The 25627-nt window shown below is 41.7% G+C and overlaps 1 protein-coding gene across 3 annotated transcripts in view; it reads left to right on the forward strand.

Moving 5' to 3' along the window:
• The window catches only part of AFG2A (AAA ATPase AFG2A), a 318280-nt gene continuing 292653 nt past the window's right edge, over nucleotides 1-25627 (forward strand). Inside the window, exons 1-9 of one of the 3 annotated variants that reach the window (XR_007356281.2) lie at nucleotides 1-189; nucleotides 2173-2297; nucleotides 2956-3113; nucleotides 9048-9106; nucleotides 10383-11018; nucleotides 13817-13946; nucleotides 16562-16618; nucleotides 17819-17942; nucleotides 22943-23198. Coding sequence is in view for 2 of the 3 variants with exons in the window: in XM_048847226.2 (XP_048703183.1) it covers nucleotides 60-189; nucleotides 2173-2297; nucleotides 2956-3113; nucleotides 9048-9106; nucleotides 10383-11018; nucleotides 13817-13946; nucleotides 16562-16618; nucleotides 17819-17942; nucleotides 22943-23198 (1675 nt within the window). In the remaining variant the exon portion in view is untranslated. The remainder of the gene's footprint in view (nucleotides 190-2172; nucleotides 2298-2955; nucleotides 3114-9047; nucleotides 9107-10382; nucleotides 11019-13816; nucleotides 13947-16561; nucleotides 16619-17818; nucleotides 17943-22942; nucleotides 23199-25627) is intronic. The other 2 variants (XM_048847226.2, XM_048847227.2) reach the window with 2 other exon arrangements.

Consider the following 25627-nt stretch of genomic DNA (forward strand, 5'->3'; position numbering starts at 1 on the left):
GTTAGGAAGCACTTCCAGGGGCGGCGCACGTGTTCGCTGCCCAGCCGGCTCCTCCTGCCATGTCGGCCTCCAAAAGAAAGAGCAGGGGACGGCTGCCCCCCGAGAGCGGCTCCCCCAGCGTCACCCTGGGGCCGCCAGAGCGGCCCCCCGCTCTGCTGACGCTGGCGGCTGCAGACTTCTTGGAAAAAGGTACGGTGCGAGCGGCAGGCGCCGGGGAGGCGTCTCTCCAGCCGGGCGGCTGCTGCTCCCTCGCTGTGGCGGGGGATGGAGGGGAAAGGTTGCTTGAAACACCTGCCCCCTGCAAAACCCTCCTCCCTCTGTGCCTGGGGGAAGAGACTTTAAACCCTGTAGAGACGAACAAATGTATTTGAGCATAAGCTTTCGTGAGCCGACGAAGTGAGCTGTAGCTCGCGAAAGCTTCTGCTCAAATACATTTTGTTAGTCTCCAAGGTGCCACAAGTATTCCTGTTCTTTAAACCCTGTAGAACCGTCATGGGGAAAACAGGTTTTGCAACAGTCCAGTTTGCTTCCCCCCTTTCAACTGTTTGACTTTTTTGTGACTTTCCTGGACCAGTCGATGTTCATGTTGGATTGTAAAACATCAGCACAACTTTGGGGTTGTAGCATTTTAAACGTGCTTAAATTCAAGTAAAGTTCTCTGTGTGTGTATGAGGCGGGGGAGGGGAAATATGCAAATTCAAAAATTCGGTTTTTAAAGCCCACATTTTGGTGTTACACTGCGTGACCCCACAATGTCCTCTTCAAAAAACAAACCCACAAACAAACAAAAATGTTATGTGCCATCTGAGATGCAAAGTTGCATACAAACATTTTAGTGTGTGTTTGTATTTATAGATCGTTTAATCAGCATACATAGTGCTGCATATCTGGTGAATTATTCAACAAAAATAAGACTGTAATTGTTATAATGTAAAGCTGCAACTTTGCCATTGGTGCCCTACAGGCCTGTGTTTTGATCATATACTCGTGCAAAGGCACGCTGGTATAGATCTGATAGGATTGGAACCAAAAGGCACATCTGCTACAATGCAGCACAGTGTATATAGTATGGAATAAATGTAGGCCCTAATCTTGCAGATACTCTCTCATGTGAGTATTCCCATTGATTTTAATGGGACTTCTTATGTGTAAGTATTTGCAGGATTGGAACCATATAACTGTTCTTCAGTGTAAAAACAGATGTTAAAAGGCTTGTGCAAGAGCAGGCTACCACCCACTGAGGCTGGCTATCATTAAATGGAGCTTTTGGATTTTTAAAAAATTGTGTCTTTTCTGTATGCAACCCTATTTATCCAAACATAAATAACTCCACAGTAACTACGAAGTAAAGTTAAAAACAAAGTAAGAAAGCAGTAATGTTAAATGATTTAAAAAAAAAGACATGCTCATTGCGCCTTTAAGAATGAAAGTATACTGTTCTCTGTTTTGGTTTCTATCTTCATGCTGCAGCAGCTCCCAATTAAACTGAACAATTCATTAGTAGACTCTAGTACTTAAAAAAAAAAAAATCGCTCCTGTTGCAGAAATATTTTCATAGAGACATGGCTCCTGTGTTGTGCTGTTCTTTTCATTGCCATCTGCCCACCACATTAGGTATTGAAAAGATCTGGACTTGGTAAGGGACATGCAGACCTTCTCCTCTGTATCACTGGTTCAAATCATGAGCAAGGTGATACAGACCAAAAGTTATGATCAGATAGCTGTTAAGAAACCTAGCTGTATAGGACAGAACTGCCCCCCCAAAATAAAAATAGAGACTGAATGGCTGAAGAAACTGGTTTTCAAGGAAGATTAAGAGGAGTTGTAACTTCTTCCATCTGAGTGGTAGTCAAAAGGTAGCACATGTATCAAGCTGCCTTGAAATTAATTGTGGCTATCTGTCCAATTCCTCATGTGCTAAAGCCACAAACCCCACCATCGTGATTCGTTCCTAGAGAACGCTAGACGTTAGAACTGAATAGGCATAGATACTGAACAGGCATGCTTGTTTTTCTGGTGTAGTGAATCTTACAGCAGGGGTAATGACAATGCAACCGTTTCATGTCGGAACAGAGTTTTATTTGCAGTCTTGTCCCTCTGAGTTGGCACATGTTATAAGCACTAAGTTCACTTACTGTACAAAAGAATGACATGTTTTCTCTAATATTTTAGCAGATGACAAAGTTCCTACAATGTACAGAAGAGTCCTTGTGCAACTAGGACTCAACAGTATGAAGTCAGCAAATATATGCATAGGTCGACCAGTCTTGCTTACCAGTGCAGATGGAAAACAAGAGGTGAGATTTCTTTTCCTGTCTGTTAGGCTAATTTTGTGCTTGGCTAAGTGGTGGATTGGAGTTCGGTCACAAGTGGGAGATGAGTTTTGAGATTTCAGAATTCCAGTTTTGAATTCTAGTTCTCCACACAATTTAGTGCAGTTATGTGTTATACTTCAGGATTGGAAAAACAGATGAATTGTGTATCAGGCTATTTTTGCAGCTTGGTGTTGAGACTTGTGCGCAGCTTCTGATTGCTCTATGCCTGGATTTAGCTAGCGCCATTAATTGTTTTCAAGAATAATAAGTCACTCCATTTTATTTCTTATTTTTAAATGGTGAAGGGGAGTGAACCCCAGACAACTGACTATGCTCTTTCATTATCTACAGAAAAACTCTGCCCTTAGTTATGTATTCTCTCTCATTCACAAAATTTAAGCCGTATATTTTTAGAAAGCATTTTCGTTCAGCCCTTAAGGAGTCCAGTGCTAATTGCCTTGCATTTTAAGTGTTTGTGGAATATTTCATTTTAACCCAATCCTTAATCCCTTGTGGAGTTTGATTTAAAAGGCATGAAGGTTTTTTCACCTTTTACTAGGGAATGACAACTGAAAAAAAGCTCTTAATCACCAAGTGGTTTTTTGTTTGTTTGTTTTTTTAAATTTGAAACTCTATGTAGGTTTGTACAGCTTGGCCAATTGCAGGCTTCCCAGGAGGGAAAGTTGGCCTAAGTGGAATCACTCAGAAGAATCTGCGAGTGAAACCTGGTGAGGCAGTCACTGTCCAGCCTGTGGTCGGTGCAGTGGTGCAGGCAGAAGAACTAGATGTGAAGCTGAGGTTTGGAATTTTTCTGTGAACATTACTTCCCATGTTCTGGAATCTGTGTGTTATAGATCAAGTTCAGGCTTGTTGTAGGTAGATGCAGGTCCGCTTTGCTTTTTAATGAGACTTAAAATATTGACAGGATTGGGGCCTAATTTTGTTTTGGGAAGTAGCATAATACTGCCTCCTGTAACCCTTCCTGGGCTGGAGCCCTGTGTGAGTTCTGCACTCAGAAGATTTGATGAGTTGGGCTTTAGCTAAACTGACTGAAAGATTTAATGTAGTCTGTATCCATTTATAAATTGCATATTTGTGTCTCAGTTCTCAGGTAACTGATAAGCACTTCCTGGTGTCCGGGTGCTGCAAAACTGCATTAAGAGGCATCTTGGTGCTACTAAACTGAGAGGAATAGTCTGACTAGGTTTGAAGGGGCTTTTGTTCCCCAAGTCCTTTTAGTATAGTCTCAGATTCCCTAACGCCAGGAGGGATTGAGGATAGCAGCAATGACCACTGGTTGCTTTGGAGCTTTCCAAACCCATCCTGCCCAGCTGGTATATCGTGGTGTGCTGTCTTCCTGTAGGATCAGCGTATGTCCTTGAGGGCAATTTCTCTGAAGCTTTCCAGGAGTCCCTCTTGGGAACCGTAGAGCTGCTGTCTCCCAGCAACAGTCTGGAACCTCCTGCTTTAAAACCCTTTTGCCACCCTTGGCTAGAGGGGCAGGGTCAGCCCTGCCCAGATTAGCTCTTCCACCCCTGTGTCACTGGTGTGGGGTTTGTACACCCCATCACAATTTGTTATTGATAATTGAAAAGGAAAAATGAAATCATGAAGGGAAGCATGTCAGGATAATAGGAAATAGGAGCTAGCAGGTGTTTTATATATTTATTAGTTTCTTGACCTAATATCTCCTGTAGAAACAGAAGTTGTGCTAAGTTGGTTCTAGCAATTCTTTGTGACCATAAAACAAAAAAAAATGTTTGTAATTTGGTTTCTGGTTATTTAAAGGATGAGCATGGTCTCTGCTTAAAAGAGATCCTGTCAGGTTAAAAGAAATATTAGAAAAACTCATTACTTTTGTGTTGTGAATATTGTAATTAAGAGGCTGATCATAGAATCAAAGAATATCAGGGTTGGAAGGGACCTCAGGAGGTCATCCAGTCCAACGCCCTGCTCAAAGCAGGACCAATTCCCAACTAAATCATCCCAGCCAGGGCTTTGTCAAGCCTGACCTTAAAATCTTCTCAGGAAGGAGATTCCACCACCTCCCTAGGTAATGCATTCCAGTGTTTCACCACCCTTCTAGTGGAAAAAGTTTTTCCTAATATCCAACCTAAACCTCCCCCACTGCAACTTGAGACCATTACTCCTTGTTCTGTCATCTGCTACCACTGAGAACAGTCTAGATCCATCCTCTTTGGAATCCCCTTTCAGGTAGTTGAAAGCAGCTATCAAATCCCCCCTCATTCTTCTCTTCTGCAGACTAAACAATCCCAGTTCCCTCAGCCTCTCCTCATAAGTCATGTGCTCCTGCCCCCTAATCATTTTTGTTGCCCTCCGCTGGACGTTTTCCACTTTTTCCACATCCTTCTTGTAGTGTGGGGCCCAAAACTGGACATAGTACTCCAGATGAGGCCTCACCAACGTCGAATAGAGGGGAACGATCACGTCCCTCAATCTGCTGGCAGTGCCCCTACTTATACATCCCAAAATGCCATTGGCCTTCTTGGCAACAAGGGCACACTGCTGGCTCATATCCAGCTTCTCATCCACTGTAACCCATAGGTTCTTCTCTGCAGAACTGCTGCCTAGCCATTCGGTCCCTAGTCTCTAGCGGTGCATTGGATTCTTCCGTCCTAAGTGCAGGATTCTGCACTTGTCCTTGTTCAACCTCATCAGATTTCTTTTGGCCCAATCCTCTAATTTTTCTAGGTCCCTCTGTATCCTATCCCTACCCTCCAGCGTCTCTACCTCTCCTCCCAGTTTAGTGTCATCTGCAAATTTGCTGAGGGTGCAATCCACACCATCCTCCAGATCATTTATGAAGATATTGAACAAAACCGGCCCGAGGACCGACCCTTGGGGCACTCCACTTGATACCGGCTGCCAACTAGACATGGAGCCATTGATCAGTTGAGCCCGCCAATCTAGCCAGCTTTCTATCCACCTTATAGTCCATTCATCCAGCCCATACTTCTTTAACTTGCTGGCAAGAATACTGTGGGAGACCATGTCAAAAGCTTTGCTAAAGTCAAGGAACAACACGTCCACTGCTTTCCCCTGATCCACAGAGCCAGTTATCTCGTCATAGAAGGCAATTAGATTAGTCAGGCATGACTTGCACTTGGTGAATCCATGCTGACTGTTCCTGATCACTTTCTTCTCCTCTGAGTGCTTCAGAATTGATTCCTTGAGGACCTGCTCCATGATTTTTTCCAGGGACTGAGGTGAGGCTGACTGGCCTGTAGTTTCCCAGATCTTCCTTCTTCCCTTTTTTTAAAGATGGGCACTACATTAGCCTTTTTCCAGTTGTCTGGGACTTCCCCCGATCACCATGAGTTTTCAAAGATAATGGTCAATGGCTCTGCAATCACATCCGCAGTGCATCTGGCCCCATGGACTTGTGCTCGTCCAGCTTTTCTAAATAGTCCCGAACCACTTCTTTCTCCACAGAGGGCTTGTCACCACCTCCCCATGCTGTGCTGCCCAGTGCAGTAGTCTGGGAGTTGACCTTGTTCGTGAAGACAGAGGCAAAAAAAGCATTGAGTACGTTTTGCTTTTTCCACATCCTCTGTCGCTAGGTTGCCTCCCTCATTCAGTAAGGGGCCCACACCTTCCTTGACTTTCTTCTTGTTGCTAACATACCTGAAGAAACCCTTCTTGTTACTCTTAACATCTCTTGCTAGCTGCAGCTCCAGGTGTGTTTCCTGATTTCACTCCTGCATGCCTGAGCAATATTTTTATATTCTTCCCTGGTCATTTGTCCAATCTTCCACTTCTTGTAAGCTTCTGTTTTGTGTTTAAGATCAGCAAGGATTTCAATGTTAAGCCAAGCTGGTCGCCTGCCATATTTACTATTCTTTCTACACATCGGGATGGTTTGTCCCTGTAACCTCAATAAGGATTCTTTAAAATACAGCCAGCTCTCCTAGACTCCTTTCCCCCTCATGTTATTCTCCCAGGGGATCGTGCCCATCAGTTCCCTGAGGGAGTCAAAGTCTGCTTTCCTGAAGTCCAGGGTCCGTATTCTGCTGCTTTCCTTTCTTCCCTGTGTCAGGATCCTGAACTCGGCCATCTCATAGTCACTGCCTCCCAGGTTCCCATCCACTTTTGCTTCCCCTACTAATTCTTCCTGGTTTGTGAAGAGCAGGTCAAGAAGAGCTCTGCCCCTAGTTGGTTCCTCCAGCACTTGCAACAGGAAATTGTCCCCTACACTTTCCAAAAACTTCCTGGATTGTCTGTGCACCGCTATATTGCTCTCCCAGCAAATATCTGGATGATTGAAGTCTCCTATGAGAACCAGGGCCTGCGCTCTAGTAACTTCCGTGAGTTGCTGGAAGAAAGCCTCGTCCACCTCATCCCCCTGGTCCAGTAGTTTATAGCAGACTCCCACCATGACATCACCCTTGTTGCTCACGCTTCTAAACTTAATCCAGAGACTCTCGGGTTTTTCTGCAGTTTCATACTTGAGCTCTGAGCAGTGATACTGCTCCCTTATATACAATACAACTCCCCCACCTTTTCTGCCCTGCCTGTCCTTCCTGAACAGTTTATATCCATCCATGACAGTACTCCAGTCATGTGAGTTATCCCACCAAGTCTCTGTTATTCCAATCACATCATAATTCCTTGACTGCCAGGACTTCCAGTTCTCCCTGCTTGTTTCCCAGGCTTCTTGCATTTGTGTATAGGCACTTGAGATAACTCAGTGATCCTCCCTCTTTCTCAGTATGAGGCAGGAGCCCTCCCCTCTCGCACGCTCCTGCTCGTGCTTCCTCCCGGTATCCCACTTCCCCACTTACCTCAGGGCTTTGGTCTCCTTCCACCAGTGAACCTAACTTAAAGCCCTCCTCTCTAGGTTAGCCAGCCTGCTTGCGAAGATGCTTTTCCCTCTCTTCGTTAGGTGGAGCCCATCTCTGCCTTGCACTCCTCCATCCCGTGGTCGAAGAATCCAAAGCCTTCTCTCCGATGCTGCAAAGTCCCTACTGATTGAGTAGTTGAGGCCAAAAGAAGTATTTATATGAGTGTGGAGTATTCACATTTGGAAGGGTGAAATAATTTTACAAATCTGACTTCCCTTTAAAAATGTAAATTGTCTCTGGACATGCTGTTAGTGTAGATTTTGCATTTGCTTAGGTAGAGCAACTAGACTTGAGCCCTATGATTTTGTATAACTTTTGTAGCTGTCTGTGCTCTCAGAAGAATATATGCTCAAACCAGTGGTTCATCTAGTCCTGTATCCTGTCTTGTACAGTAGCCAGTAACAGATGCTTCAGAGGAAGGTGTAAAGAATCCCTGAGTTAAGGAATAACCAGCCCTTTGGTCAAGCTTTTTCTAACCTCATCAGTTAATGCTTGGTTTAAGCCTTGAAGCAGGGGTGGCCAACCCGATCCTGAGAAGGAGCCAGAATTTATCAATGTACATTGCCAAAGAGTCACAGTAATATATCAGCAGCTCCTCAGCTTTTTATGTAGCCAGTTATAAAACTAGGCAAATATCTAGATAAATTGATGTACCCCTGGAAGGTGTTTGCGTACCCTAGGGGTATCCATACTCCTGCTTGAGAACCACTGGTCTAAATGACTTCAAGAGTTTTACTTAGATATGTAAAAGTAATTAAATACATATGTTTGCTGCTTTAGGGTCATAAAATTGTATGGCGACTTGAGTTTCTCAAAAATTTATGATATGTTTCTTGTCCTAGAATTTTCTCCTTGATCAGTAAAAGTATTTGGGAAGAGACCTTTTGTGATTAGTAGACTTAGATCTCCCTCTGTTGACCATAATTTTAGTTGCAGTTTCTGTATCTGGTATGTTTTCTTTTTTTTTTTTTAAATGTTTTGGTTTAATTTTGTTTTTGAGAAGCATCTTTCTTTCTTTTAGTGTAAAGGGGAAAAGGATAATTTGTGATGATCATCTACAAATATTTCAAGGGTGTAAATATAAATGCCAAGGAAGTGGAAGAATTATTTAACATGGTTACGGAACAAAGTAAAATTAGGGATGAAACACAGAGAGAAAATTTAGGCTAATTATCAGGAAAAAAAATCCTGAAAGTGTGGTGTGTTAGACAATTGATATTCTTGATAGGTAAATGGTTTAAGAGCCCACATTTAAAACTGGATTGCATGAAGTACAGTACTAGAGAATATATCTCAGGGAAAACCTTGCACAGTTGGAGTAAAGGTCAGTCCTCAGATCTGCAAATGCTCACATTTGTGCTTACCTTTACAAATGCATGTATTGCCCATTAAATCAATGGATTACTCGTGTATGAAAGTATTTGCAGGCCTGTGGTATAAAATGTGGTATTTACTGATTAGGAAAATGTAGTAACCACCCTCGCTGTAAGTCAGAACTGTAGTCACTTGGGAGATATATGTATCTCATGCTTCTCATTTTAAGGAATGATAAACCTTGACTTATATTGTTGTAAATATAGTATTTTATATGAAGAATCCAAAGAAATGGTAATATTTAAACTGGTTGTTAATTAGCTTTAGAGCAAATATATTTACATTGTATTTATCACTAGACTACAATGAGTCAAATAGAGCAACTTGTAAATTTTCCCGTCAGTTTCTTCTGTTTGCAGAATTAAATTATATCCTATACTGCAAAACAAAGAATTTACTGTTAATATGAGTAAATCATGGTTTATCAATATTATAGACTGATTCTGTTTTTAGAATTACTGGGGGATTGTAAAATTGTTTTTCATCACAACCACAGGGACAAAGATGCCTGTATTAATGTTGAAGACTTGTCTGTTTGTCTTTTGCGAAATCTAGGTAAGTGGTTTGTGTTTTTTGTTTTACATACATACATATATATATATATATATATATATATATATATATATTAGTAGAGAAGCTGTTTCTTGAGAGTAAATATCAGTCACCTACTATCTTCATCAAAGGCTTATTCCAAAATGACTTTTGCCTTGTTAGCATTGGTCATAGGCCTTTAGCTTGTTTTACAAACTCTGTAAACTTTTTATTGACCTATTCATTCTGGGCGACATCACCTCACTATGATATAAATATCAAATAATAATATACTCGCATGAAACATAGTTTTCAGTCCGTCATGGTTGCAGTCAGTTCATTCTGAGATGGTTTAAAAGTCTTCCTTGGTCTTCTGCATTATAATGTGATGTACTCCAAACAACTGTGGTTATGAATTTATTTCTGTTATGAGGAGAGAGAATTCAAAACTCTGCCATGAGGTTTAGTACAGTTTTTAGTGTATCAGTATTTACATTCAATATATTTGACACCCTGAGCCTCCCATCATATTGGACAAAACTGATGCTCCTTGTTTTGTAGATAATTTCCTATCCCTTTTTACATAGCTAAAAAAGTTTAGTCCATCTACTCAAACATTTAATTGCTATAGAGTAGAAGCAATGGATTGTACTTCATCAGTACATTAATAGTGGTATTGCCAACCCCAAAAGTAAAAAAATCATGAGATTGGATTAAAATCTTGTGATTAAAAATAAATTTTGGGTTCTTTTTATTTGCCTTCTGGTTTTGGGCTGTTAGGCTGCATCGGTTGGGTCATATTTTGAAGCTGTTCTCTGCAACCAGGAGGGCAAATCTTTTTTAAAAAAAAAAGAGAGGGAGAGCTGAGATTCTCACGTAAGCACATGACTCCAGGAGCTGGGATTTAAAGTAAAACATCATGTCTCATAAGAGTTGTGATAAATCTTGAGTCAGTGGACAACACTAATAAATAGAGAGTTTCTATTTCTAGGAAAGACAGTTCCTTAATCTGCAACTTTTTATGAGCTCCAAAATTTAAAACAACCAGAAATATTCCAATGGCCAGTCATTCAGAATACTTATCCTTATATAGGCTGGCTATGTTTGAAGGCATCATTTTAGATAAGAACTATATTTTCCTGTCTTTTATCACCTTGTCTTTTAGGACAGTTAATTTGTGACATCCGTTTTAGAGGTTTGCTGATGGAAAAATTGTTCTAATTCATTTGTATTTGAAAATTATTGCTGGAAAATAAGATTAATATGTATGGTTTTTTTTTTAAATTTAATCTTGTTGTAGATGGGAAGATAGTTTTGCCAGGCAACCTTTTGCATCTCACTTTCTATGGCAAACCTTGCAACTTGATGGTGACCAGGGTGAAAGGAACAGATGGGGTCCTGCTGAAAATGCAGAGCAGTACTGTTTTCAGTGAAACACAAGAGCCAGTCCTTGAGAAGACTGATTTGGAGATCAGCGCTCTAAACTTGTCTTTGCAGCTCAGAAAGTTGGACATAGAAGACAACCAGGAAGGAGCATCTACCAGCACTCCATGCAAGCTGATGGCTCAAAGTTCACCAGTTACTTCAAATGCTGTGGTGATAGGGGGTGAGCAGGATTATGACCGGACAGATGAGTTCTGTGACGAGGGGAATGTCAGAGACCTTATTGATGGCTCTGAATTAATCAGAGACAAAGACAGCATGAGATTGTTGCCCATTGGCAAAACTGGAGCAAAATGCAATTTGGATACATTTTACTTCATTTCTTCAAGAACTAGAGTCAATTTCATTGAGAATCAGACCATTGCAACAGAAGAACATGACTGTAAACCTAACCTTACCTATGACATGATAGGTGGTTTAAGCAGCCAGCTACAAACTATTAGAGAAACAATTGAACTGCCCCTGAAGCAGCCTGAATTGTTCAAGTGTTACGGTATGATGTCTAAGAGTTGGTTTTCGTCATCTAAGACAATGTTTTTCTTTAACTTACCACTTCTTTCATCCATTTTAACAAGTCATTCTATATGAAACACGCACTCCCTCTCTGTGTGATACAGATTTGATGTACTTTAGTTCCCAACTAAACTCTGTTATAATTATCTTCTTTACAGTTGTTCCTTTTTTAATAACCAAATGTTTAGGTTGTAAGGATCATGCCTTAGAGAGAAGAGTCTGTGATGGTGTAGTTACCCAGGAGAACTCATGACAAGCAGCAAGGAGTTACAGAGTCAGTCACTTGAAAAATAAAGGTACTCTTCTGTAACTCCACTGCTTAAAGTCTGTTTTTATAGAGTTCAATTAAAAAAAGTGCATTCAAATTAAAGATTGTCTGGCCAATCAAATTCTAGTTTTTACCCTCCTCCCTCTCCTCTTTTAATTCCCTATGTCTGACCCAGAGTTTCTGCAAATTATAGAAAAGAATATAGTGCAATTCACCCATCTTTCCCTCTGTGAATAGGAAAGGATGCAATGATTTAAATGTTAAAATTATTTATTATGATGATTTCTTAGATTAAATCACAATGCTTGGAACATTGTAACACAAGATGGAACAAAGCACTAGAGCAGTGGTTCCCAAACTTGTTCCGCCGCTTGTGCAGGGAAAGCCCTGGTGGGCTGGGCCGGTTTGTTTACCTGCCGTGTCTGCAGGTTCGGCCGATTACAGCTCCCAGTGGCCGCGGTTCACTGCTCCAGGCCAATGGGAGCCACTGGAAGCAGCGGCCAGTATGTCCCTCGGCCTGTGCCGCTTCCAGTAGCTCCCATTGGCCTGGAGCAGCGAACTGCGGCCACTGGGATCTGCGATTGGGCGAAACCTGCGGACGCGGCAGGTAAATAAACTGGCCTGGCCTGCTAGGAGCTTTCCCAGCACAAGCGGCGGAACAAGTTTAGGAACCATTGCACTAGAGAGTACTGTAGAGAACAATAATAATTCTTCACTTGCAGCAAATGAATTAGATGATCTTAATACGTGTTTTCTATCCATAATTTCTAGGAAAAGTTAGTCGTGGGGAAGTTTTTTCTAGAAAGGGAATAGATAGAGGTAGGAGAGTGGTGTGGCTGCTATTCTTGCAGGTTTTTTGAGGTAAACTCTGTCTGCTTTGACCCATAAATCACTCTGAGTGGAGAGATTGTGCTCTAGGTGAGAAGAATCTGCCACGGTGAGGGAAATAACCAGGTTTTCACCCTCAGAATCATGATGTCAGTAGGGGGATTACTTGTCTCTCTCTGGAATGGCCAAGGTGTTTGACCCCCCTCAACCCATGTATGTTCTGAGATCCATGTGGTCCTGGGATATGGGCCAGAATTATTCATTCCGGGGCGCTATGCTTGTGCATTGCTTCTCCTCTGGGGAGATGTGGTTTGACGGAACAGAGGGACAATCCATGTTAGACAAAGATGGGTGTGTCAGTTGAAATTGCATAGGGCTTCCCTCTGGGTTTCTGTGGGATACTGCCATGGAGAATGCCCATCCATGCTCTATTCAGAGAACCCAAACCTCAAGATGCACCCAGTGAATTTCATGTGTCAGTGACAAGGGATGCTGCTGCAAGTCCTGTACCATATCACAGGTGAGGTCTGGATAATCAGCACCTCCTCTGCTAATGGAATCAGAGAGATGATCAAGCCGTATATTTGCTTCAAGATTATTAGGCTTGAATATGTGGTTATCTCCAGTACAGTAGCATAGGAATTGAATACTAGACCAGACACTTGGTCTCTTTCCTTCACATTGACAAGCATCAAGGAATGTGCAACTATTCCCTCGGTGGACGTTAAGGAGTAACCTGGCAATAGAGGAAGTTTCTTCCTAACTCTTGTCAATTAATACTTAGTTTTTTGTTCTGCTTGCATATGTACTCCTAGGGGTTGGGCTTTGTATCCCTACAGAATACATAGTTCTCAGGAATTTTATCTCATTAGGTTTTGTTCCCTTACCTCTGTGGTACAATTGGTCCTTCTTGTAAACCTGGCAATAAACTATACAATATTTCATTGACTGTTTGTCATTCTACCATATTTCAGTAATGCTCATTCTGCCAAGGTCCCTTGTCCATTGTCAGGAATTCTAGTTCACCTATTTTTTGGCTTTTAAACTTCTTGTTTTTAATTTTTGGGTGTGGGCCTATTTTATTGGACTCTAGGCTGAAACTGTTTAATTTTTTCAGAATATACTTGTGTTCCCAATCTGTCTCTCGGCTGTAATTTCTCTTGAGTTTTAACTATATGCAGAGACACCTTGTTTTACCGACATCCCTAGCAGATGCCCTTGTCTGACCTAGTGCTCATCAGTAGCTGTCAGCTATCCCCAATCTCTAATATTTGCTATTACAGAGGCACATTCATTCTTATTTTTGATATTTCCAGTGTTTTTTTAATATTATTATTTAGGGTGTGCATACCTGTAATGAAGTGGAGTGGTTTTATTGTGCTGGAGTATTTGTACAAACAGTATTGTAGGAATCTTGAGTAACATGATAAAGATTTAATTAATGTTAGGCTTTCAATCAGAATTATTTCAATAGGATTACTGGGGAAAAATAACATTTTATATAATAGGTTTTATTAAAAAATAGTATATACCTATATTTCTTAAATAGAAGCATGCAGAATATAGAAATCAGTAATGTAGACATATATATTGTAGAGCGGTGGAGCATGGTGATTTGATTTGTTCACAACTGTCTTAAGCACAAGTAACGCTTTTTCTCTCTGTTTTGTGTTTGTTTAAAGGAATTCCTCCTCCTAGAGGGGTGCTACTCTATGGCCCCCCAGGTACTGGGAAGACCATGATTGCTAGAGCTGTTGCAAATGAAGTGGGAGCCCATGTTTCAGTTATTAATGGTCCTGAAATTATAAGCAAGTAAGTTCATCTAATTTATTACATCAGTAACTTAGAGACATCGGGACAAATTCTGTACTGGCTTATATCCATTGGAGTTGCACAGTATATAAATACGTAGAATTGGGTCCGGTACATATGTCCCAACTCTCAGAAGTTCATGGGGAAGGGATTACGCTGCTTATTGTTCTAGAGTGAAAAGTACAGTTGTCACCCCCCACCCCCCAGTGAAATGAAGTAACAGGAGGCTGTTTTCTTCATTCCTTTGAAGAGGAGTCTTATCTTGTATAGTACAGAGGGGTATGTATGGCAGTGGAATGGGGAAAAAAAGGACATAATTTGATAAATAATTGGAACTGCATCTGCTTGCCAGTTGTATGTCCAACAAGGAAAAAGGATGGTTTGTTAAAGCACAGTAAAATAAAGGATGAGGCTATAGATGAGAATTTGTCCAGTTTGACCAATGTACATGGCAGAGCAACATTGCTGGCACATGATGGCATATATCACGTTGGTGGATGTGCAGGTGAATGAGCCTCTGATATTGTGGCTGATGTGATTAGGCCCGATGATGGTGTCCCCTGAATAGATATGTGGACACAGTCGGCAACGGGCTTTGTTGCAAGGATAGGTTCCTGGGTTAGTGGTTCTGTTGTGTGGTGCGTGGTTGCTGGTGAGTATTTGCTTCAGGTTGGGGGGCTGTCTGTAAGCAAGGACTGGTCAGTCTCCCAAGATCTGTGAGAGTGATGGGTCATCCTTCAGGATAGGTTGTAGATCCTTGATGATGCGTTGGGGACACCATCATAGGGCCTAATCATATCAGCCACACTATCAGAGGCTTGTTCACCTGCACATCCACTAATGTGATATATGCCATCATGTGCCAGCAATGCCCCTCTGCCATGTACATTGGTCAAACTGGACAGTCTCTACGTAAAAGAATAAATGGACACAAATCAGATGTCAAGAATTATAACATTCATAAACCAGTCGGAGAACACTTCAATCTCTCTGGTCACTTGATTAGAGACCTAAAAGTGACAATTCTTCAACAAAAAAACTTCAAAAACAGACTCCAGTGAGAGACTGCCGAATTGGAATTAATTCGGAAACTGGATACAATTAACTTAGGCTTGAATAGAGCCTGGGAGTGGATGGGTCATTTCACAAAGTAAAACTATTTCCCCATGTTTATTCCCCCCATTCCTCAGACGTTCTTGTCAACCGCTGGAAATGGCCCACCTTGATTATCACTACAAAAGGCTCTCTTCTCCTCCTCCCCCCCCCCCGCCTCTCCTGCTGGTATTAACTCCTCTTAAGTGATCATGCTCCTTACAGTGTGTATGGTAACATCCATTGTTTCGTGTTCTCTGTGTATATAAATCTCCCCACTGTATTTTCCACTGAATGCATCCGATGAAGTGAGCTGTAGCTCACTAAAGCTTATGCTCAAATAAATTTGTTAGTCTCTAAGGTGCCACAAGTACTCCTTCTCTTTTTGTGGATACAGACTAACATGGCTGCTACTCTGAAACAGTTTATAACAAAAATTCTTCTTGTTAATCCCTAAATGCACGACCTTGCACTTTTCGCTATTAAATTTCATCCTATTACTATTACTCCAGTTTACAAGGTCATCCAGATCTTTCTGTAGGATATCCTGGTCCCTCTCTGTATTGCCAATACCTCCCAGCTTTGTGTAATCTGCAAACTTTATTAGCACATTCCCGCTTTTTGTGACAAGGTCAGTAATAAACGGATTAAATAAGATTGGTCCCAAAACCGATCCCTGAGGGACTCCACTAGTAACGTCCTTCAAGCCTGACAGTTCACCTTTCAGTATGACCTATTGTAGTCTCCCCTTTAACCACATCCTTATCCACCTTTCAATTTTCATATTGAGCCCCATCTTTTCCAATGTAGCTAATAATTCCCCATGTGGAACCGTATCAGATGCCTTACTGAAATTGAGGTAAATTAGATCCACTGCGTTTCCTTTGTCTAAAAAATCTGTTACCTTCTCAAAGAAGGAGATCAGATTGGTTTGGCACGATCTACCTTTTGTAAAACGATGTTGTATTTTGTCCCAATTACCACTGACCTCCAATATTCTTAACTACTTTCTCCTTCAAAATTTTTTCCAAGACCTTGCATACTACAGATGTCAAACTAACTGGCCTGTAGTTACCCGGATCACCTTTTTTCCTTTTCTTAAAAATAGGAACTATGTTAGCAATTCTCCAATCATACGGTACAACCCCTGAGTTTACAGATTCATTAAAAATTCTTGCTAATGGGCTTGCAATTTCATGTGCCAGTTCCTTTAACATTCTTGGATGAAGATTATCTGGGCCCCTGGATTCAGTCCCATTAAGCTGTTTGAGTTTCGCTTCTACCTCAGATATGGTAATATCTACCTCCATATCCTCATTCCCATTTATCATGCTACCATTATCCCTAAGCTCCTCATTAGCCTCATTAAAGACTGAGGCAAAGTATTTGTTTAGATATTGGGCCATGCCTAAATTATTATCCTTAGGTTTGAACGCCATCTTGTGGCAACTCAAGGAATAGAGTCCCGCCCCAACTAGGAAAACAATAAAAGTTCTGCTTCTAAAATATTGCGATTGTTTCAGGTTTTATGGTGAGACTGAATCAAGATTACGACAGATATTTGCTGAAGCCTCTCAACGGTACATTCATTTTCGATCGTTCTGATTTACATACATGTTCATGTGTGATACTAATTTTGACATTATTGTGTAAAGAAAAGCTTATGAAGTTCTCTGGATTGTAATATTTTCCCTGCAGAGGTATTTTAAATGTAGATAAGTTTTATTTATATACAGCTTGGCACAAAGGAGAGTAATGTAGTTCTAATCTACACATTTTGTGTTTTTGGTCACTTATAATAAGTGCAATGTCATTTAAGGAGGAGGTTGCATAGTATTCCAAACCAATTAGCGTGTGTCCTAAATAAAATATTAAATTCTCATCCTAGTTGGTGCTAGAACTCAAACCTCTCATTTGCAATAGAAAGGAACGCAAGCCAGATACATTGGATCCAGATCCAGAGTTCGTTTACTTTAGTTCCAAGGGTGTTAAGAAGCAAAGATTTAGTTTGGGCTGATTTCTAATTTCCAGTGGAAATGTTCTGCCACCTGAGCCAAAAGAGATACTCATCTTAAATCAGAGAAGCCCATCTTTTGTTTTACCCATGTTTCATCATAGAAACAGAATGGTAGAAAGTTGTCACTAACATTATTGAGCGGAAAAACAAAAACCTTGTTAAAATCTTACAGAATTTTAATATTGTGGTTTTTTTTTTTTTTTTGTTTTGTTTTTTTTTTTGAAAAACCTGTTGGCGTGGACATGAAAGTTGTGATTACTGTGGGCATGTAGTATGTACTCAAGTGCTTTTAATGGCTATCTGAATCATGTGTGACTGTACCTATAGGGCCAGATTCAGTACTAAAATATTCTCACTCAAGTTTAACCAATAGAATTGTAAACTAAATTAATTTGGAGGGCCAAATTCAACTGAGGACAGGAGCAAGAGAGAACCCAGCTTGACTTTTAGGTCCCAGTTTAAATTTGCAAGGACAGCACCTAGAAAAGCCATCTTTTTACTTGTAAACAGAATAAGGTCAGTATAGAATCTGAGACACAATAAACATGGAATCACACAATGCAATTATTTTACAGAGTCGTTTATTGGAGCAGAAACATACTTCAGGTCTGAAAGTTTCAGTCACCTAAGAGATTTGGATGCCCCTTAATTTTAATGGAATTGGGTGTCCATATCCATTAGTTTTGAAAATCAAAGCCTAAATGTTTTAAATGCTACGGTGCACAATTAGCAGATAAGTTGCTTTTATTTATTTTTCTTTCAGTCGTCCATCAATTATATTTATTGATGAGCTGGATGCACTCTGTCCGAAGAGAGAAGGGGCTCAGAATGAAGTAGAAAAAAGAGTTGTAGCTTCATTACTAACATTGATGGATGGCATTGGCTCAGTAAGTAAAGTATATTGGTACAATTAGTGTATTAAGGGGAAGAATTGAATAAACTGCATTAGGTTTTGTAGCACAGTCAGGCCAGCATAAGATGAATCAGAAGACACTTTTTTAGACTGCAATCTAATATCCTTATTGGATTTAAAGGAAGAGAAGACGTGTGTCCCTTACTAACTATAGACAGGGTTAATACTAACAAGTGATTTCCTTCAGTAAATTACATTTATTTTAACAGAGTACAGCACCATATTGTTGTGACACTTCATATATATATAAAATGAGATTTAATTTATGTGTGTATTTTGACATTCAGAGGCATTTTTGAACTGCAAAAGAAAAGACTATATAGCTTCTTCCATTTGCTTTTTGTCCTTCCCCATCTCACATTTATCTCCAAAAATCAGAGAAGTGGAAGACTTCAGAGGCATCTTTTTAGCAAGTCAAAACAGATACCAGATTGTTTTGCAATTAAATGAAAATACTGTTGGTAGTGGTGTGTTTTGTTTTTGGTCTGGCCTGGATTGCTGAGGGATCCAAAATCCACATTAAGATACCCTTTCAGTTCCCCCACTAAATTTTTTTAGGGCCTTATTCAAAGATCATTGAAGTCAAAGGAGCCTTGCCATTGACTCCAGTAAACTTCGGGTTGGGCCTATATAATCTATTAATTCCTGGTGTGCCACTGCCTAATCATCAACAGGATGGTAGGAGTGGGAGGTCTGCGTCTTTCTGCACAGAGTTAGAAGCAGTGTGTATAAAAAACTTGTGGATGTTAACTGCAAGTTTCCCTTAATCTCCTGCATAAAGTTTTGGCAGCTCAAATAGCCTTCTATATATGGCTATAGGGAGGGGATATTTCCTATTAGCGAAGAGTGATGGATCTTCTTTGTCAGGATAGAGTCTCTCTGGGGACACTCTGAACACCACACTTTCAAATCTGTCTCTTAACAAATAATAGCACTACTTAGCTCTTATATAGAGCTCTTCATCGATAGAACCGAAAACACTTTACAGAAGACAGTAGAAGTCCTCACCCCCCCTTTTCAGATGGGGAAACTGAAGAATGGAAAGGTGGAGAGAGTTGAGTAAGGCCACTCGGCAGGATAATGGGAGTGTGGCTAAAACATAGGTTTTATGATTTCTAGTCCAATAACCTGCTACTGCATAGTGGTGCCCCCTGTATCATAGACTTGTAGACGTTAAGGTCAGAAGGGACCATCATGATCATGTAGTCTGACCTCCTGCACGTTGCCGGCCACAGAACTTGCCCACCCACTCTTGTAATAGACCCCATAATCTCTGGCTGAGTTACTGAATTACTCAAATCATGATTTAAAGACCTTCCCAGTCATCACTCTAGAACAAATGTTCTGACACATACCATTAAATCAGATCCTTTTCCAAGAGGAAGACCATTTTCATTGTCTGGAAATATGTAGTTAAATACAGAGTGAGCCCCACGTTTTTGGAGAGGGTAGCCTTTTCTTTTATAAGCCAGAAATCAAATCTCCACCTTTTTGTCCCTGTTCCAAAATAGATCAGTGTGTTCTGGTTATCCTAAGGAGTAGTATCCTGCTGGAGGAAGACTGTCTGTCTCTCTCTCTCTCTCTCTCTCTCTCTCTCTCTGCATAATGGGCATGGAATACCTTGTAAAGAAATGAGTCTTTTTTCTCTTTTGTCTCGATTACTTCGTTCATGAATTTCTGCTCCTGCTCTCCCCATCACTGCCCTACTCCCCCTCCAAAAAAGGGTCACCTTAGAAATTTTTTGATCACTTAAAAAAGAGGAAAATATTATTATTGTTAATGTAATATTGTTACCTTCTTGAAATACTTTAAGTTTCAGACTCTTAAATTTTTTTAGCTTTTAGTGCTTTTAGCTTTTCTCATATTTCCAGAGAAAAATACTCTCATAATAAACATATAAGAATAAAAATACTTGAGGGGGTGGAGGTGCTTCTGGATTTTAATAAGTGAACCAGTTCATAAATTATAAATTCTCTTTGGAAACTCTGTTTGCTACTTTACATTGTGTGACAAAGTTCCTCCTCTACCTTGGTGGGTCTTGCACTTATTGGTGGATTTGCTCGCCTTGGAGCTTCATGGCAGCCCTCAGTTTGGCTGTTTTCGTGAACCCACAGTCCAAGTCAACTTCTCCTTTGTCTGACCAGGAGTTGGGAGGTTTGTGGGGAACCCGGGCCCGCCCTCTACTCTGAGTTCCAGCCCAGGGCCCTGTGGAATGCAGCTGTCTAGAGTGCCTCCTGGAACAGCTGTTTGACAGCTACAACTCCCTGGGCTACTTCCCCATGGCCTCCTCCCAGCACCTTTTTTATCCTCACTATAGGACCTTCCTCCTGGTGTCTGATAATGCTTGTACTGTTCAGTCTTCCAACAGTACATGTTCTCACTCTCAGCTCCTTACACGCACACCACAAACTGAAGTGAGCTCCTTTTTAAACCCGGGTGCCCTGATTAGCCTGCCTTAATTGATTCTAGGAGCTTCTTGATTGGCTGCAGGTGTTCCAGTCAACCTGTCTGTCTTAATTGTCTCCAGAAGGTTCTTGATTGTTCTGGAACCTTCCCTGTTATCTTATCCAGGGAAAAGGGACTTACTTAACCTGGGGCTAATATATCTGCCTTCTGTTACTCTCCTGTAGCCATCTGGCCCTGTCACAACTGACTGACTTGAAAGATGTATATTTGTATACTCTTTATGGGTTAGTCCAACTAGCGGTTTCTTCTGTTTGCTAGGGACAGTTTAAATTTCTGTATTGCTTCCTTCTCTTTGATTGTCTGCTTGATTATATTCATCAAAGTAATAGCCGTCATCTTGGGTGATTTGAGGTGGCAAGGACCGTCATAACGCCTGGCTCATTTGGGCCAGAACATTAAACGTGACCCAGAGAGCAGCATCCAAGATTTTGTAGAAATTTTACTTCCTGGGATTAGAAAAAGAGCTCCTTCCCCCTTCATTAAGGAGATTAATCCATCTGTGAGCTATAGTAGGCGTAGCCAAAGGAGGAGATAAAGAAGGTTATAGATGTCTCCTCTGAGTTGAGGTTAGAGGAGATAAACATGACAGTGTAGAGCAGAGGTGGGCAAAGTATGGCCCACGGGCCACATCCAGGCTCCAGGACCATCCTGCCCGGCCCCTGAGCTCCCGGCCTGGGAGGCTAGCCCCCAGCCTCTCCCCCGCTGTCCCTCCTCCCTTGTAGGTATGGCACTGCGCGGGCAGTGTGGCTTGCGCTCACCCATCTCCCAAGCTTTCTAATAAGTCTGTCCTGCTGCTCTGAACAGCATGGTTTGGGGGAGGGGGAGGCAAGAGGTCCCGGGGGGCAGTCAGGGGACAGGGGGCGGTCGGATGGGGTGGGGGGGACAGGGAGCGGGGAGTTGGATAGGGGGTGGGGTCCTGGGGGGGCAGTTTAGGGACGGGGGTCCCGGGAGGGGGCGGTCAGGGGACAAGAAGTGGTGGTGGGGTTGATGGGTCAAGAGTCTGGGGGGGGCCTGTCAGGGGGCATGGGTGTGGATAGGGGGCAGGGGACAGGGAGCAGGGGGAGTTGGATGGGTCGGGGGTTCTGAGGGGGGCAGTCGGGGGCGGCAAGTGGGAGGGGGTGGATGGGGGCAGGCGCCAGGCTGTTTGCAGAGGCCCCCGCCTGGGGAGTCAGGGGGTCCCGGGAAGGGGAGGACAGGGAGCAAGTAGGGGGTGGGGTCCTGGGGGGGGGCAGTTAGGGGGAGGGGGCAGTCAGGGGACAAAAAGTGGGGGGGGGGTTGGTCAGGGTTCTGGGGGGCCTGTCAGGGGACAGGAGTGTCAATAGGGGTCGGGGCAATCGGGGAACAGAGAGCATGAAGGGGGCAGTCGGGGTGGATAGGGGGCTGGGGCCAGGCTGTTTGCGGAGGCACAGCCCTCCTTGCCCAGCCCTCCATACCATTTCACAACCCCGATGTGGCCCTCAGGCCAAAAAGTTTGCCCACCCCTGATCTAGAGGATTACTGGAACCCATTGTAGTCTATCATGTGTTGTCTGTTTAATGGGAACTACAGCTGGTCAGGATTTTTCTGTTGCAATGATTTTCGAAAGGAAAATTCAGTTTTCTGCAAAATTCGAAATTTTTGTGGGAAATGTATTTATTTGGCTGTAATTTTTCCGTATTTCTGTAGGGAAAATCAAAATTTCTCTTTAAATTTTGGGACATTTTGATCTGTTGAACTGACCTGAAACAATTTTTTGGTGTCAGGTCAATTTTAAATTTCATTCCCTTATTCTAGTGAATTGCCCCATGGGGATTATAGTTCATATTCCCATGTTCTCCAATACGATTATATTGCTCAACGTGCAACACTGTCTTTCCTGGGACTCATCAGCATGGTGCCTCATGGTAGTTACATGTCTGGAGGTGCCTCATGGAAGATGTAATCTGGCCAGGGAGCCTGGCCCATAAGGAGGATGGAGGCGTCAGGCTCCTGAACTGCAGCTGCCGTGAGGCAATGTGCTACAATGGGAGAATGCAGTTTAATGTTGAGCTGACTCAAAAAAAAATGTTTCATGTTAGTTCAGCAAACCAAAATAAAGTGTTTATTCATTTCTGAAATGAAAATTTTCAGAATTCTGCATCCTGCAAAAAATTAAGGTATTTCAACTTTTTCTCCCAATTTCGGACAAAAACAAATGTTGAAATATAGAAATTTCCTATGGAACTGAAATTCTTTTGCTCAGAGAACATTGCTATCCTCCCCAACTTGATACCAGGGGCTCAGTTCCTGTCCCAAAAGTTCCAGCACGTGATGTTTCCTCATCTGATGAGTTGGAAAGTGCCAGGCATGAATTCTTACTACTTAATCTTTTGGGGTTAGGAGTAGGCTTTAGTTTTGCTACCTGAACAAATGCATAATTCTTGTGAAAAATAGACAGTGGAGGTTGTCATTACTGTTGAAATATGTGTAAATTGTGAGGTCTTTAACACCATTTTAAAATCTAACTTGTTTTTCTGTTTGTCTCATTAGGAAGACAGTGCAGGGCAACTTTTGGTACTGGGTGCTACAAACCGTCTGCATGCACTTGATACAGCACTACGTAGACCTGGACGTTTTGATAAAGAGATAGAAATCGGGGTCCCCAATGCCCAGGACCGATTAGACATCCTCAGGAAACTTCTTAATAAGGTTCCTCATCTGTTGACAACAACAGAGTTGGTGCAGCTGGCTGATAGTGCACATGGCTATGTGGGAGCAGACTTGGCAGCCTTGTGCAAAGAAGCAGGTAAGGTATACTACTAGTCCCACTGTGAGTTCACTTACTCTAAAAATTCACCTGTCTGCAAATGGTACGCACAGTACATCCCACAGAATGACTTAAAACAATGAAATCTTTTCTCTGTTTTCATATTTTTGTAAAGTTTTGTAACAAAATCCACAAAGGGCTTTAGAAAGTTAACAGATTATTGGGAAACTGGGAAACTTAAGCGGGTTGGTAATGGGATCTGGAGCCTTTTGCTTTCCTGCCAACAGTTTGACTCTAGCCCAGGCTGTTTGAGACCATGTGGTTGTTCTCAGCCCCTTTTTCACCACTGGCACTTCTGTTGTCTGGTCAAGGACTGAAGACTGAAATATTCTCTCTCCATTAAAGGAGAGCAGTACGAGGAATATTGGTCTGCTCCTTCCCTAGCCATATTGTACTATGGACAAATAGAATACCTTCAAGCTACCAGATCTGTAACAGGCACTTAAAATATTTTTTAAAATAATTTTTAAAAAAAGATGACTATGGGAATCTCCATGTCATCTTTAGCTTATTATATAAAAAGTCTCCCTCTTGTAGGGCCATTCTTATGTTGGATTCTATTCTGACCCATGCATCGTGAATGAAATTGTCTATTAAGAGTGCAGAATTGTTATTATGGGGGATGATGCATGAACCGGAAAGATTTATACTTTGCCTCAGTCTTTAATAAGACTAAAGAGGATCTTAGGGATAATGGTAGCATGACAAATGGGAATGAGGATATGGAGGTAGACATTACCATATTTGAGGTAGAAGCGAAACTCGAACAGCTTAATGGGATTAAATCGGGGGGCCCAGATAATCTTCATCCAAGAATATTAAAGGAATTGGCACATGAAATTGCAAGCCCATTAGCAATAATTTTTAATGAATCTGTAAACTCAGGGGTTGTACTGTATGATTGGAGAATTGCTAACATAGTTCCTATTTTTAAGAAAGGGAAAAAAAGTGATCCGGGTAATTATAGGCCTGTTAGTTTGACATCTGTAGTATGCAAGATCTTGGAAAAAATTTTGAAGGAGTAGGTAGTTAAGGATATTGAAGTCAATCGTAATTGGGACAAAATACAACATAGTTTTACAAAAGGGAGATCGTGCCAAACCAACCTGATCTCCTTCTTTGAGAAAGTAACAGATTTTTTAGACAAAGGAAACGCAGTGGATCTAGTTTACCTAGATTTCAGTAAGGCATCTGATACGGTTCCACATGGGGAATTATTAGTTAAATTGGATAAGATGGGGATCAATAGGAAAATAGAAAGGTGGATAAGGAATTGGTTAAAGGGGAGACTACAACGGGTCCTACTGAAAGGTGAACTGTCAGGCTGGAGGGAGGTTACCACTGGAGTTCCTCGAGGATCGGTTTTGGGACCAATCTTATTTAATCTGTTTATTACTGACCTCAGCACAAAAAGTGGGAGTGTGCTAATAAAGTTTACGGATGATACAAAGCTGGGAGGTATTACCAATTTAGAGAAGGACAGGGATATCCTACAGGAAGATCTGGATGACCTTGTAAACTGGAGTAATAGTAATAGGATGAAATTTAATAGTGAGAAGTGTAAGGTCATGCATTTAGGGATTAATAACAAGAATTTTAGTTATAAGCTAGGGACGCATCAATTAGAAGTAACGGAGGAGGAAAAGGACCTTGGAGTATTGGTTGATCATAGGATGACTCTGAGCTGCCAATGTGATATGGCCGTGAAAAAAGCTAATGCGGTCTTGGGATGCATCAGGAGAGGTATTTCCAGTAGGGATAAGAAGGTTTTAGTACTGTTATACAAGGCACTAGTGAGACCTCACTTGGAATACTATGTGCAGTTCTGGTCTCCCATGTTTAAGAGGGATGAATTCAGACTGGAAGAGGTACAGAGAAGGGCTACTAGGATGATCCGAGGAATGGAAGACTTGTCTTATGAAAGGAGACTCAAGGAGCTTGGCTTGTTTAGCCTAACTAAAAGAAGATTGAGGGGAGATATGATTGCTCTCTATAAATATATCAGAGGGATAAATACCGGAGAGGGAGAGGAACTATTTAAGCTCAGTACCAATGTGGACACAAGAACAAATGGATATAAACTGGCCACCAGGAAATTTAGACTAGAAATTAGACGAAGGTTTCTAACCATCAGAGGAGTGAAGTTTTGGAATAGCCTTCCAAGGGAAGCAGGAGGGGGCAAAAGATCTATCTGGCTTTAAGATTAAACTCGATAAGTTTATGGAGGAGATGGTATGATGGGATAAGATAGTTTTGGTAATTAAATATTCATGGTAAATAGGCCCAATGGCCTGTGATGGAATATTAGATGGGGTGGGATCTGAGTTACCCAGGAAAGAATTCTCTGTAGTGTCTGGCTGGTGAATCTTGCCCATATGCTCAGGGTTTAGCTGATCGCCATATTTGGG

The sequence above is a fragment of the Caretta caretta genome, chromosome 4, assembly GCF_965140235.1.
Source record: "Caretta caretta isolate rCarCar2 chromosome 4, rCarCar1.hap1, whole genome shotgun sequence".
In the NCBI taxonomy this organism is placed as follows: Eukaryota; Metazoa; Chordata; order Testudines; family Cheloniidae; genus Caretta; species Caretta caretta.